We start from the raw sequence: 14,763 nt of genomic DNA on the forward strand, positions 1-14,763 counted from the left end.
AAAATATATTTTGCGTAAGAAAAATGTGTCAGATTAGAACATTATGTATCTTTTCTGCTACAAAATAGCAAAATTATACTTAATTTTCAAGCTTTTAAGTGGGGTCTTATGAGCTTAATTATCATGAGGTAAATATAAAGAATGTTGTATATATATTAGAAGCAGTCAAATAGCTTTGAAATTCCTTGTTTGCTGAGACCTGTGCAGATTGGTGTTTAGGCAGTTGAACATTTAAATTACTCTTTTTAAATCCCTCTTTTATCACAGTAGCATGAATAGAAAGGCGTGGGAACCCAACTTTTAGTAGGCTTGTACCACAGAATCATTGAATTATGGTTAAAATTATTTAGTCATCATTGTCTCCTGAGTTTGGGAAACTGTAGCGGAAACACATTTTAGAAGAGTTTTAATTTTAAAAATACTGTTAACGTCTCTTGTTGGAATTTTCAGATAGGTATGTTCCTACTTTACTAAAGTCACTAAGAACTCAGAAAATAGTTTATATTTGTTGTGGAGAAGATCATACTGCTGCACTAACCAAGGTATTGTACTCCTATAAAACTTCTTTACTATTACTCATGGTAGTTACTTCATAATTAGTGAATGTATTTGTGATATTTACATTAAAACTTGAGTGTTATTGATGTGTGAAAAATAATTTATCTTGAAAAAAGGACCTAGATTATTATTTGTTCTCAAAAACAATCTACCTTAATTTTCAATGTGAAATTGAATTGCGATCTGCTATTAAATGTGATGATAATATATATTGTGGAGTTTCTCAGCTTCATGTGCAATACTGCCTAAATAATATTTTGAATGAAATAATTCCTTTTTAGTTTGTCAGGCTTGCCATGCTGTGTGTATCAACCCCATTTATATCGTATAGCTCTGCCTAATTTTAATTTAGCTCCCATTTAGTTTATAACCATTGTATAAAAAGTAGTAGAGGAGACTAAATCTCTCTATTATGTATAGCCCAAGTATTATGCAAGCAGTTATAATGAGCTTTTATCACAATCTTGTTAATGACTTTAACTCAGACCTCTCACTTCCTTGGGTATGTGCCAACTCAGTTTCAGTACTGCGTAGTTCTCTAGCAATTAGAAGTAAAATGAAAATAAAAACTTAAACTAACCTTTACCAGGAATATTATTTATTATAGTCAGGTTAATGTAAAGGAACTGGCAAATTTTCATTGGCTAAATTAGAAATTCATGTTTTTTGCTTTTTTATCTTTCTTCGTCCTACATAGTAGATAAAATTGGCAAGAAAAAATTAACTTCTAATCACTTTGTAAAATTCCACACACTTACTCCCACATTGAGAATTTTAGGATGATAAGGATTATTCTTAGTCAGTATCAAATATAGTGTGCTCAAGGTACTTTTAAAACTGTAGTGACCAATTATAAAAGTTAATTAAAAAAATTTTTGTGTGTGTGTGTGAGGAAGATAGACCCTGAGCTAACTCTGTTGCCGATCTTTCTCTTTTTGCTTGAGGAAGATTGTCCCTGAGCTAACATCTGTGCCAGTCTTCCTCTATTTTGTATATGGGATGCTGCCACAGCATGGCTTGATGAGCGGTGTGTAGGTCTGCATCCAGAATCTGAATCAGCGAATCCTGGGCCACCAAGGCGGAGCTCGCAAACTTAACCACTATGCCATTGGGCTGGCCTGATTTTTAAAATTTTGTATTACTTGCCTTTTAGTAAAGAAGTTTTACTATACTTGCCAATCTTATTACCATGTTTTATTGATTTTTATCGTTCAAATTACAAATGTAATCACCAAAATCTTATTTAATCATGTTGGCAAGATAAAAATTTTAGTCATTCTCTTCTGTCATTGTTATTTGGAAGAGGTAATGCTGTGCTGAAATAATAGTAAAAAATATTTTATATAATATTTTTTAGGATTAACTTTGTGGTAGGAAGACTCACAATGTTAATGGTTTTCAAATTCAGCCTTTCAAATAACCACTCATCTTATTTTCCCAGGATATGTAACTATTTATATCTATTGAGTTTTTAAAAATGCTAATTCTATTAATCTTCTGTATTCCTTTCTCAAAACAGTAGCTTGTGATACTTGTTCACTGGAATTTTTGGTGTATTTTATTTTTAACAAAATTAGTTAGTTTTAAATATCCCCAAAGTAAAATATTTTATTTTCCCTTGATTTAAGTTAGAATATAGTTCCATATCCACGTTATCTTTTGCTTTTCTTGAAGAATTTCTTGCAAATAAATTAGAATTGCTTTAGGAAGCAGTGTTCCTTGTACAAAACCTATGTTAGGAAAAGGACATCAGGAAAAATTTAAAAACAGACTTTTAAAAACAATACATGGAAAGACATGCATGTTAGTGAATATGAGGACACTACTCTAAAGATGTCAAGTTTCTCAAGTTCATTTACAAATTCACTATGCAAATCACGTATACATATACCTTTTGACTTAGCAATCCCACTTTTAAGAATCTGTCCCAAACATATGAAATTATGCACAAAGTCATTTATTGTGGCATTATTTTAATAGCAAAAGAATGGAGGAAATCCACATGTCCATCAGTAGCAGCCTAGTTGAATAAACTGGTCATTCATGCAGTGGAGTACCATGACCTGTAAAACAGAATGAGGAAGATCTCTATATTATGCTGTGGAATGATCTTCAGGACGTATTGTTGAGTAAAAAGAGGAAAGTACAAAACAGTTGCTTTTTGTATAAGAAGGGGTAAAATATGAACATATTACATGTTATTTACATTAAAAAAATGAATAGCTATACTGAATATACTATTCCTTATAGTTTTTACTTGGGAGCCTAGAAACTGTTACACATAATTAGAAAGCATATGTGTATATATATTTTTAATACTTCTTAAAAATTAAAAACAAAAAGCTAGTGGCACAACTACAGAAAGAAGAATTCTTTTTTTGTTGTTTTTTGTGAGGAAGATCAGTCCTGTGCTAACATCTGCCAATCCTCCTCTTTTTTTTTTTTTTATTGATGTTTTAATGGTTTTTAACATTGTGAAATTTTGGGTTGTGCATTTTTGTTTGTCCGTCACCATATATATGACTCCCTTCACCCCTTGTGCCCACCCCTCACCCCCACTGCCCCTGGTAACCACAATACAGTTTTCTCTGTCCATGTGTTGGTTTATATTCCACATATGAGTGAGATCATACAGTGTTTGTCTTTCTCTTTCTGACTTATTTCACTTAACATAATACGCTCCAGGCCCATCCATGTTGTTGCAAATGGGACGATTTTGTCTTTTTTTATGGCTGAGTAGTATTCTATTGTATATATATACCACATTTTCTTAATCCAGTCGTCAGACAAGGGACACTTAGGTTGCTTCCACTTCTTGGCTATGGTGAATAATGCTGCAATGAACATAGGGGTGCATAAGCCTCTTTGGATTGTTGATTTCAGGTTCATTGGATAGATTCCCAGTAGTGGGATGGCTGGATCATAGGGCATCTCTATTTTTAATTCTTTGAGGAATCTCCATACCGTTTTCCATAGAGGCTGCACCAGTTTGCATTCCCACCAGCTATGTAGGAGGGTTCCTGTTTCTCCACATCCTCTCCAACACTTGTTGTTTTTTGTCTTGGTGATTATAGCCATTCTAACGGGCGTGAGGTGGTATCTTAGTGTTGTTTTGATTTGCATTTCCCTGATGATTAGTGATGTTGAACATCTTTTCATGTGCCTATTGGCCATCTGTATATCTTCCTTGGAGAAGTGTCTGTTCATTTCCTCTGCCCATTTTTTGATCGGGTTGTTTGTTTTTTTGTTGTTCAGTTGTGTGAGTTCTTTATATATTATGGAGATCAACCCCTTGTCAGATGTATGTTTTGCAAATATTCTCTCCCAGCTGGTTGGTTGATAGTTGTATGTCATAGCTGCACATCCTTCTAGTTGCCGCATGTGGGACACGGCCCCAGCATGGCCAGAGAAGCGGTGCGTCGGTGCGTGCCCGGGAACGAACCCGGGCCACCAGCAGCGGAGCGCACACACTCAACCGCCAAGCCATGGGGCCGGCCCTCCTCTTCCCCTTCTAAGTTGTTCTTTTTATACCTTATTCTATCTTGTGTTGTGGCTGTGTGTTTACAGTGATGAGGTTAAATTTATTTTTGATGAGTTTCTTCCTTTGATCTTTGAATTTAGTATTTAAGTGGTTGCTAACCTATTCTGGTAAAGATCTACTATTTTTCTGAGTTTATCTACCTATTTTTCTCCTTGCTCCAAGCTTTGTATTCCTTTTCTCTTCTTTTTTTCAGGCCTGAGGGCCTTCTTGAGTATTTCTTGTAGTGGAGGTCTCATGGCCGTGAACTCCCTTAGCTTTTGTTTATCTGGGAGAGTTACTATTTCTCCATCATATTTGAAGGATATTTTTGCTGGATAGAGTATTCTTGGCTGAAAGTTTTTGTCTTTCAGTATTTTGAATATATCATTCCAGTCTCTCCTAGCCTGTAAAGTTTCCGTTGAGAAATCCGCTGAGAGCCTGATGGGAGTTCCTTTGTACATTATTTTTTGTTTTTGTCTAGCTGCCCTTAATATTGTTTCTTTGTCATTGACCCTGGCTAGCCTTACCACTAGGTATCGTGGAGAGGGCCTTTGTCTGTTAATATATTTAGGTGACCCGTTGGCTTCGCTTACTGGTATTTCCTGCTCCTTCCCCAGATTTGGGAAATTTTCAGCTATTGTTTCCTTGAATAGGCTCTCTGTTCCTCTTTCCCTCTCTTCTCCCTCAGGAATACCTGTAATTCTTATGTTACATTTTCTAATAGAGTCAGATATTTCTCGGAGTCTTTCTTCATTTCTTTTTAGTCTTAGTTCTCTCTCCTCTTCCATCTGAAGCATATCTGTATTCCTATCCTCTAAAGTGCTAATTCTTTCGTCAATATTGTCAGCTCTGTTCTTTAAAGATTCCAGATTCTCCTTTATATCCTCCATTGTATTCTTCATCTCCATCAGCACTGATTGGTTTTTCTTTATGATTTCAATCTCTTTTGTGAAGAAACTCCTAATCTCATTGAACCGGTTGTCTGTGTTGTCTTGTATTTCGTTGAGTTTTTATGATAGCTATTTTGAAATCTCTGTCATTTAGTTTATGGATTTCTGTGTCTTCGGGGTTGATTTCTGGGTGCTTGTCATTTTGTTTCTGGTCTGGTGATTTCATATATCTTTGCATTGTGGTTCCTGTGTTGGTTTTGTTTTTCCTCATGCTGGAAATCTCTGGTTGCAATTTCCACCCGCCGCCACTGTGTGGTGGTAAAGGGCTGTGTAGTCTAAGCCCCTTGCGCTCTGCCCTGGTTTTTCTGCTGCGATCCGCAGTTTTTTTTTTTTTTTCCTCTGCGATCCCCGGGTCGGGTCGTTTGATCTGGTCTGCCGCGGGTCGCTTGGTCTGGTCTGCTGCGGGTCGCTTGGTCTGGTCTGGTCGGTTGAGCTGCAGGGTCCGGTTTGCGGGGAGGGAGGAGCTCTCTCTTTTGCCCTCTGGGTCCCTGACGTGGGGGGCTTCTCGTTCGTCCCTCTTTATCTGCTCTCTGGGGTGCTCAGATGTTGATGGTAGCCCTGTGGCTCTTCTGAGTCCTCTGTGCAGGAGTTTCCCATTGGCTGAGAGAGCCCGAAGAGCTACGGTTTCCCCACCGAGGGCCGCCCCTCCCCCCGCTTTGGGAGCCGCGCAGACCGGGATCGCTGATCTGATGGGGAGGGAGAGGAGTTCTGCTTACCTCTCCCCACTTCTTCTGGGGGCCCAGCACGTTCCACTCTCACATGTGCGGCAGTGTGGATCTTTCTGATCTAGCTTTTCACTGTCTGGGATTCCGTTGTTGATCTGTGATTGTTTCTTTTGTTATATCTTGTCGAGGGAAGAGTTCACGGGAAAGCTCACTCCGCTGTGACATTGACGTCCTTTTTTTTTTTGCTGAGGAAGACTGGCCCTGGAGTAACATCTGTGCCCATCTTCCTCCACTTTATATGGGATGCCGCCACAGCATGGCTTGCCAAGCAGTGCGTCGGTGCGCGCCCAGGATTCGAACTGCTGAACCCTGGGCCGCCACAGCAGAGCGCGCACACTCAACCACTTGCGCCACTGGGCTGGCCCCAAGAATTCTTTTAGATCATTTTAAAATACGGTATTTTGTTGTACACTACTAGTGGGAAATAACCCGAGGATAAACTGAATTCACAAATATTAAACTGCATTCTGTAGTCTTATTGTTAGTAGTAAAATTGATAGTATTATTTTCAATACATTACATATAGAGTAGGATAAAGCAAAAAGTACTTATTTTACTGTCATTAGAAACTATGGCTTTCAATTTAAGTGAAAAGAGATATAAAATGGTAGGAATTAAATTAAAACCCTGTGATCTTTACTTTGAATCACAAGTATCAACATGAACTCTCATTTTTCCCCTTCTAAAAATACAGTCGTGTGCTTCATAATGATGTTTCACATGTACGATGGTAGTCGCATGAGGTTAGCACCATATAGTGTAGGTGTGTAGTAGGCTGTAACATCTAGGTTTATGGAAGTACACTCTATGATATTTGCACAACGAGGAAATTGCCTAACAACACATTTCTCAGAAAGTATTCCTATTGTTAAGTGATGCATGACTGTGAGTTTATTTTTTTTGCCACGGCCACTGAAATGTCCTGTAAGTAATTAACCATGTACAATCTGGAAGCAGTGAACATCCCTTGATTGTTGTAGACTCCATACTGAAAGGAACCAGGGCTTCTTAGAGAAGAGCCTTGTCCCATGTAAGTATAGCCTTGGGCATTTTGTGTTATAAAAAAGCAAAAGACCGCTGAAGTCATGTCAGAAGGGCAACTTGAAGGAGCTTTCACTGGTTAACAAAAAGAAATGACTGCAATAAATGGAAATATACCACATATATAAAGATCCATGACTTAATGATTCTCTTCTTCCCCAAATCAATCCAAATCAAACTTCATTTCTTATCTTTGGAGGTTGCTAAGACACAACTCATTTTTCTAAAAATCAGTAAATGAGAAAGAAGCGTTTCTCCTGCCTCTTATTTGCAAATTGTATTTCAGAGTAACTTAATAGTTGAGGAGTTATGTTCTCTATATAAATCTAGAAGAAATAATATTAGAAAATCTGCATTTTATACTCTCTAATGAAATAATGGATCTAGGCAAAGATCAACAATGTTAAGCTTAATGGGAATGGATTAGGCTGAAATATGTTGACCCACATACTTATTTTTAACATCACCAACCAGACGTATACTTTCTGACATGATATAATGAAATAGGAAAATTTAAACATGGCCTGAGAATTAGATGATATTAAGAAATTAATATTAAAGGGGTCAGTTCATCAAGAGGATATAACAATTGTTCCTATATATGCACCCAACATAGGAGCATCTAAATATATTAAGCAAATATTAACAGATCTTAAGGCAGAAATAGACAGCAATGCAATAATAGCAGGGGACTTCAGTACTCCACTTGCAGCATAAGGAAATATTGAACTTGAACTACACATTATACCAAATGGACCTAACAAACATATACAGAACATTCCATCCAACAACAGTAGAGTACACATTCTTCTCAAGCACAGAATGGAACATTGTGCAGGAGAGATCATATGTTAGGTCACAAATCAAGGCTTAACAAATTTAAGAAGTTTGAAATTATATCTGCTTTTCCAACCACAGTGGTATGAAACTAGGAATCAATAACAGGAGAAACTGGGAAATTCATAAGTATGTGAAAATTAAAAAGCACACTCCTGAACAATCAGTGGGTCAAAGAAGAAATAAAAGGGAAATCAGAAAATATCTTGAGACAAACAAAAATGGAAACCTATCATACCAAAACTTATGGGGTGCAGCAAAAGCAGCTCTAAGAGGGGAGTTTATAGTTATAAACACATTAAGAAAAAGAATGATCTCAAATAAACAGCCTAACTTTATACCTCAAGGAACTAGAAAAACAAACTAAGCCCAAAGTTAGCAGAAGGAAAGAAATAACAAAGGTCATAGCAGAAACAAAAGAAATAGAGACTGGAAGAACATTAGAAAAGATGAAGAAAACTAAGAGCTGTTTTTCTGAAAAGATAAAACAACTGACATATCCTTAGCTAGACTAAGGAAAAAAGAGAAAAAATCAGAAATGAAAGGAGACATTATAACTGATACTGCAGAAATACATAGGATCATAAGACACTACTGTGAACAGTTATATGCCAGCAAATTGGATAACCTAGATGAAATGGATAAATTCTTAGAAACATGCAAACTACCAAGACTGAATCATGAAGAAATAGAAAATCTGAACAGACCTTTAACTAGTAAGGAGATTGAATCAGTAATCAAAAATCTCCCAACAGGGCCAGCCCAGGTGGCCTAGTGGTTAAGTTCGGCATGCTCTGCTTTGGCAGCCTGGGTTCGGTTCCTGGGCGCAGACCTACACCACTCGTCTGTTAGTGGCTGTGGCTGTGGAGGCGGCTTAGATACAAAAAGAGGAAGGCTGGCAGTGGATGTTAACTCAGGGTTAATCTTCCTTAGCAAAAAAAAAATAATAATAGTAATAAAATTTCACTCTCACTCTGGATCCCTTTATCCATTAACATGTTTAAAAAAAAATCTCCCAACAAAGGAAAGCCCAGGACCAGATGGTTTCTCTGGTGACTTCTGCCATTTAATAAATAATTAATGCCAGTCCATCTTAAACTTGCAAAAAACACAAGAGTTGGAACACTTCCAAAACTCATTTTATGAGGATAACATTATCCTGATACCAAAGACACTACAAGAAAAGAAAATTACATGCCAATATCCCCAATGAACGTAGATGCAAATTCCTCAACAAAAAGCTAGCAAATCAAATTCAACAGCACATTAAAATGATCATATACCATGATCAAGTGGGATTTATCCTTGGGATGCAAGGATGATAACAACATCTGCAAATCAGTCAGTGTGATACACCATATCAACAGCATGAAGGATAAAAATTGTATGATCATCTCAATAGATGCAGGAAAAGCATTTGACAAAATTCAGCATTCTTTCGTGATAAAATTCTCAAGTTAGGTATAAAAGGAATGTACCTCAGCATAATGAAGGCCACATATGACAAACCCACAGCTAACATCATACTCAGTAGTGAAAACCTGAAAGCTTTTCTTTTAATATCAGGAATATGAAAAGGATGTCCACTCTCACTATCTTCTATTCAAGATAGTACTGAAAGTCCTGGCCAGAGCAGTTAGACAAGAAAAAGAAATAAACGGCATTTTAATTAGAAAGGAAAAAGTAAAATTGTCTCTGTTTGCAGATGACATATATATAGAAAACCCTAAAGACTGCACCAAAAAACTGTTAGAATAAATGAATTCAGTAAAGTTGCAGGATACAAAATCAACATACAAATATCAGTTGCATTTCTATACACTAAGAACAAACCATCTGAAAGAGAAATTTAAAAAGCAGTCACATTTATAATAGCATCAACAACAACAAAATACTTAGGAATAAATTTAACCAAGGAGGTGAAAAACCTGTACACTGAAAACTATATAAGACATCAATGAAACAAATTGAAGACGACACAAATAAACAGGTATCTCATGTTCTTGGATTGGAAGAATTAATATTGTTAAAATGTCCATACTAAAAGTGATCTACAGATTCAGTGCAATCTTTATTAAATTTCAGTGGCATTTTTCACAGAAATAGAACAGACAACCCTAAAATTTGTATGGAACCACAAAAGACCCAGAATAACCAAAGCAATCTTGAGAAAGAACAACAAAGCGGGAGGCATCACACTTCCTGATTTCAAACTATATTACAAAGCTATAGTAATCAAAACAGTATGGTACTGGCATAAAAACAGACATGTGGACAATCAAACAGATAGCCCAGAAATAAACCCATGTGTGTACGGTCAACTAATCATTGATAAGGTGCCAAGAACACACAGTGGGATAGTTTCTTCAATAAATGGTGCTTGGAAAACTAGATATCCACATGCAAAAGAATGAAACTGGACCCCTATCTTGCACCACTCAAAAAATGTAACTCAAAGTGGATTAAAGACTTAAATGTTAAGACCTGAAACTTATAAAACTCCTGGAAGAAAACATGGGGGGAAAACTACTTGACATTATTCTTGGTAATCATTTTTTTGGATATGAGACTAAAAGCACAGGCAACAAAAGCAAAAATAAACAAGTGGGAGGATGTCAAACTAAAAAGGCTTCTGCACAGCAAAAGAAACAGTTAACAAAATGAAAAGGCAACCTATGGAATGGGAGAAAATATTTGTAAACCATATATCTGATAAGGAGTTAATATCTAAAATATATAAGGAACTCACATAACTCAGTGGATAAAACAATAATCTAAAAATGGGGAAAGGACCTAAATAGACATTTTTCCAAAGAAGATATACAAATGGCCAACAGGTACATGAAAAGGTGTTCAATAGCAATGTCACAATCATCAGGGAAATGCAAACCAAAACCACAATGAGATATCACCTCGTGTCTATTAGGATAGCTATTATCAAAAAAACAAAGAAGTATCAGCAGGAATGGGGAGAAAAGGGGAACCCTTGTACACTGCTGATGGCATGTAAATTGGTGCAGCCATTATGGAAGACAGTATGGAGGTTCCTCAAAAAATTGCGAATAGAACTACTATATGACCCAGCAGTCCCACTTCTGGATATCTATCTGAAGGAAATGAAAACAGGATCTCGAAGAGATAACTGCACTCCCATGTTCATTGCAGCATTGTTCGCAATAGTCAAGATTTGGAAACAGCCATTGCCAGATGAATGGTTAAAGAAAATGCAATATGCACACACACACAGACACATACATAATGGAATATTATTCATCCATAAAAAGAGGGAAATCTTCCCATTTGCAACGACATAGGTGAACGTGGAGGGCATTATGCTAAGTGATATAAGCCAGACAAAGACACATACATACTATATGGTATCACGAATATGTGAAATCTTAAAAAAAAAAAGTCAAATTCATAGAAACAGAGTATAATGGTGGTTGCCAGAGGTTGGGGGTGGGGGAAATGGGGCGATGTTAGTCAAAGGCTACAAACTTTCTGTTAGAAGATGGATAAGTTGTGAGGATCTAATGTACCGTGTGGTGACTGTAGTTAACAATACTGTATTGTATACTTGAAATTTGATGAGAGTAGATCTGAAGCATTCTCACCAAAAAAAGTGTGTGAGATGATAGATGTGTTAATAGATTGTAGTAGTTATTTTACAATGTATATGTCAAATCACGTTGTACATTTTAAATATATACAGTTTTATTTGTCAATTCAATTATACCTAAATAAAACTGGATAAAATAATACCAATTACAAAAACCATAAGAAATAAAAATGAACACTTTGGATACTTCTATCAAAAAAGGGAATAATATTAATTTTATAAGTTTGATAATAGTATTGTGTTATATATTTTTATCTCTTAGAGGTATTTGCTGTTGAAGATACATATACGTTTTATTGAGGACTTTTGCATCGATGTTCATCAGTGATATTGGCCTGTAATTTTCTTTTTTTGTGTTGTCCTTGTCTGGTTTTGGTATCAGGGTAATGTCAGCTTCGTAGAATGAGTTAGGGAGCTTCCCACCCTCCTCAATTTTTTGGAAGAGTTTGAGAAGGATAGGTATTAAGTCTTCTTTGAATGTTTGGTAGAATTCACCAGGGAAGCCGTCTGGTCCTGGACTTTTATTTTTGGGGAGGTTTGTGATTACTGTTTCGATCTCCTTACTGGTGATTGGTCTCTTCAAATTCTCTACTTCTTCTTGATCCAGTTTTGGAAGGTTGTATGATTCTAAGAATTTATCCATTTCTTCCAGATTGTCGAATTGGTTGGCATATAGCTTTTCATAGTATTCTCGTATAATCTTTTGTATTTCTGAGGTATCTGTTGTAACCTCTCCTCTTTCATTTCTGATTTTACTTATTTGTGCCTTCTCTCTTTTTTTCTTGGTGAGTCTAGCTAAAGGTTTGTCAATTTTGTTGATCTTTTCAAAGAACCAGCTCTTGGTTTTATTAATTTTTTCTATTGTTTTTTTGGTCTCTATTTCATTTATTTCTGCTCTGATTTTTATTATTTCCCTTCTTCTACTGATTTTGGGCTTTGTTTGTTCTTCTTTTTCCAGTTCCTTCAGGTGCATTGTTAGATTGTTTATTTGAGATTTTTCTTGTTTGTTGAGATAGGCCTGTATTGCTATAAACTTCCCTCTTAGAACCGCTTTTGCTGTATCCCATAAATTCTGGCATGTCGTATTTTCATTTTCATTTGTCTCCAGGTATTTTTTGATTTCTTCTTTGATTTCTTCGTTAACCCAGTCGTTGTTCAGTAGCATTTTGTTTAATCTCCACGTATTTGTGGCTTTTCTGATGTTCTTCCTATAGTTGATTTCTAGTTTCATACTGTTGTGGTCAGAAAAGATGCTTGGTATTATTTCAATCTTCTTAAATTTATGGAGACTTGTTTTGTGGCCTAATATGTGATCAATCCTGGAGAATGTTCCGTGTGCCTTTGAAAAGAACGTGTATTCTTCGGTTTTTGGATGGAATGCTCTGTATATATCTACTAGGTCCATCTGTTGTAGTGTGTCGTTTAAGGCCAATGTTTCCTTATTGATCTTCTGTTTGGATGATCTATCCGTTGGTGTAAGTGGAGTGTTAAAGTCCCCTACTATTGTTGTGTTACTGTCTATTTCTGTTTTTATGTCTGTTAATAATTGCTTTACATATTTAGGTGCACCTACATTGGGTGTGTAGATATTTACAAGTGTTATATCCTCTTGTTGGCTTGTTCCCTTGATCATTATGTAATGCCCTTCTTTGTCTCTTTTTACAGTTTTTGTTTTAAAGTCTATTTTGTCTGATATGAGTACTGCTACCCCAGCTTTCTTTTCATTGCCATTTGCGTGGAGTATCTTTTTCCATCCCTTCACTTTCAGTTTGTGAGTGTCTTTAGGTCTGAAATGTGTCTCTTGTATGCAGCATATATATGGGTCTTGTTTTTTTATCCAGTCAGCCACCCTATGCCTTTTAATTGGAGCATTTAGTCCATTGACGTTTAAAGTAGCTATTGATAAGTATGTACTTACTGCCATTTTTTAACTTTTTTTTTTTTCTCAGTGTTTTAGTAGTCCTTCTCTGTTCCTTTCTTCTTCTATACAGAATTGATGGTCACTTTAGTTTGTGATATCATATCTAACCTCTTTGTTGTGCATTTGTATCCATTACCTTCTAATCATGGAAATAGATAATTTTTCCTATTTGTGGTCTTTTCTTTTCCCCTTAAATCAGTCCCTTTAACATTTCTTGTAGCACTGGTTTCTTGGTGACAAACTCATTCAATTTTTGCTTATCTGGGAAAATTTTGATCTCTCCTTCCATTTTGAATGATAACCTTGCTGGGTAGAGTATTCTTGGCTGTAAGTTTTTTCCTTTTAGCACTTTAAATATATCGTGCCATTCTCTTCTAGCCTGTAAGGTTTCTGCAGAGAAGTCAGCTGATAGCCTTATGGGGTTTCCTTTGTATGTAACTTGACATTCTCTTGCGGCTTTTAGGATTCTCTCTTTATCTTTAATTCTGGACATTTTGATTATGATGTGTCTTGGTGTGGGCCTCTTTGGGTTTATCTTGTTTGGGGCTCTCTGTGCTTCCTGTACCTGGATGTCTGTTTCCTTCCTTAGGTTAGGGAAGTTTTCATCTATTATTTCTTGAAATAGATTCTCTGACCCCTTGTCTCGCTCTTCTCCTTCCGGGACACCTATAACACGGATGTTTGTGCGCTTGATGTTGTCCCAGAGGTCCCTTAGACTGTCCTCAGTCTTTTTAATTCTTTTCTCTTTTACCTGTTCACCTCGGGTAATTTCTTCTAGTCTTTCGTCCAGCTCACAGATCCGTTCTTCTGTATCCTCTATTCTGCTTTTGAGTCCCTCTAATGAATTTTTCATTTCCAGTATTGTATTCTTCATTTCTGATTGGTTCTTTTTTATATCTTCCATTTCTTTGTTGACATTCTCACTGAGTTCATCTATTCTTCTCCCCAGATCAGTGAGCATCCTTAACACTCTTAGTTTGAACTCTCTGTCGGGTAGGTTGCTCATTTCTGTTTCACTTAGTTCCTTTTCTGGGGTTTTGTCCTGTTCCCTTACTTGGAATGTATTCTTTTGCCTCTTCATTTTGCCTCTTTCCCTGTGCTTGTGTCTACTTATTAGGTAGGTCAGCTACGTCTCCTGCTCTTGGATAGGTGACCTTCTGTAAGTGATGGCTTAGGAGGCTTCCAGTGTGCTTCCCTCAGTTCTCAATGTTCCAGGGGTGACCCCTATGTGGGCTACGTGTATCCTTCTGCTGTGGCCTGTTTGCTCTCCCTGTAGGTGCCCAGGGAGGCTGAGTTATGCTCCTGGCCAGCTGTTGTAATGCTCAGCTGCTTGTAGTTGTTGTGGGCCCTTCAGTCTCTTTATCAGGTGTGGGGATCCCCAGCACAGTTGGCTGCAAGTTCTAATACCACATTTGTGTTGCAGTATTTCTTTTAAGTGAGTAGGCCCCCACCGTGGCAGGTTGTTAGGCTCAGGGCCTTACAATTGCTGTAAGCCTCTAGCCTATTGGGTCTCTTGTCAGCTCTCTGAGGATTGCAGCTGGGTGGGGCTGGCCTCAGGCACAGGAGCACCCAATTGTTTCAGGTTTTGGAAG

General features: G+C 36.9%; 1 protein-coding gene across 5 annotated transcripts in view; it reads left to right on the forward strand.

Annotated features, from left to right (window-relative positions):
• Positions 1-14,763, forward strand: part of HERC4 (HECT and RLD domain containing E3 ubiquitin protein ligase 4) — a 151,092-nt gene that overhangs the window by 39,711 nt on the left and 96,618 nt on the right. For all 5 annotated transcript variants that reach the window (XM_058543346.1, XM_058543347.1, XM_058543348.1 and 2 more), the window contains one exon: positions 451-542. In XM_058543346.1, the coding sequence (XP_058399329.1) occupies positions 451-542 (92 nt within the window). The remainder of the gene's footprint in view (positions 1-450; positions 543-14,763) is intronic.

Source organism: Diceros bicornis, chromosome 6 (genome assembly GCF_020826845.1).
Source record: "Diceros bicornis minor isolate mBicDic1 chromosome 6, mDicBic1.mat.cur, whole genome shotgun sequence".
NCBI lineage: Eukaryota > Metazoa > Chordata > Mammalia > Perissodactyla > Rhinocerotidae > Diceros > Diceros bicornis.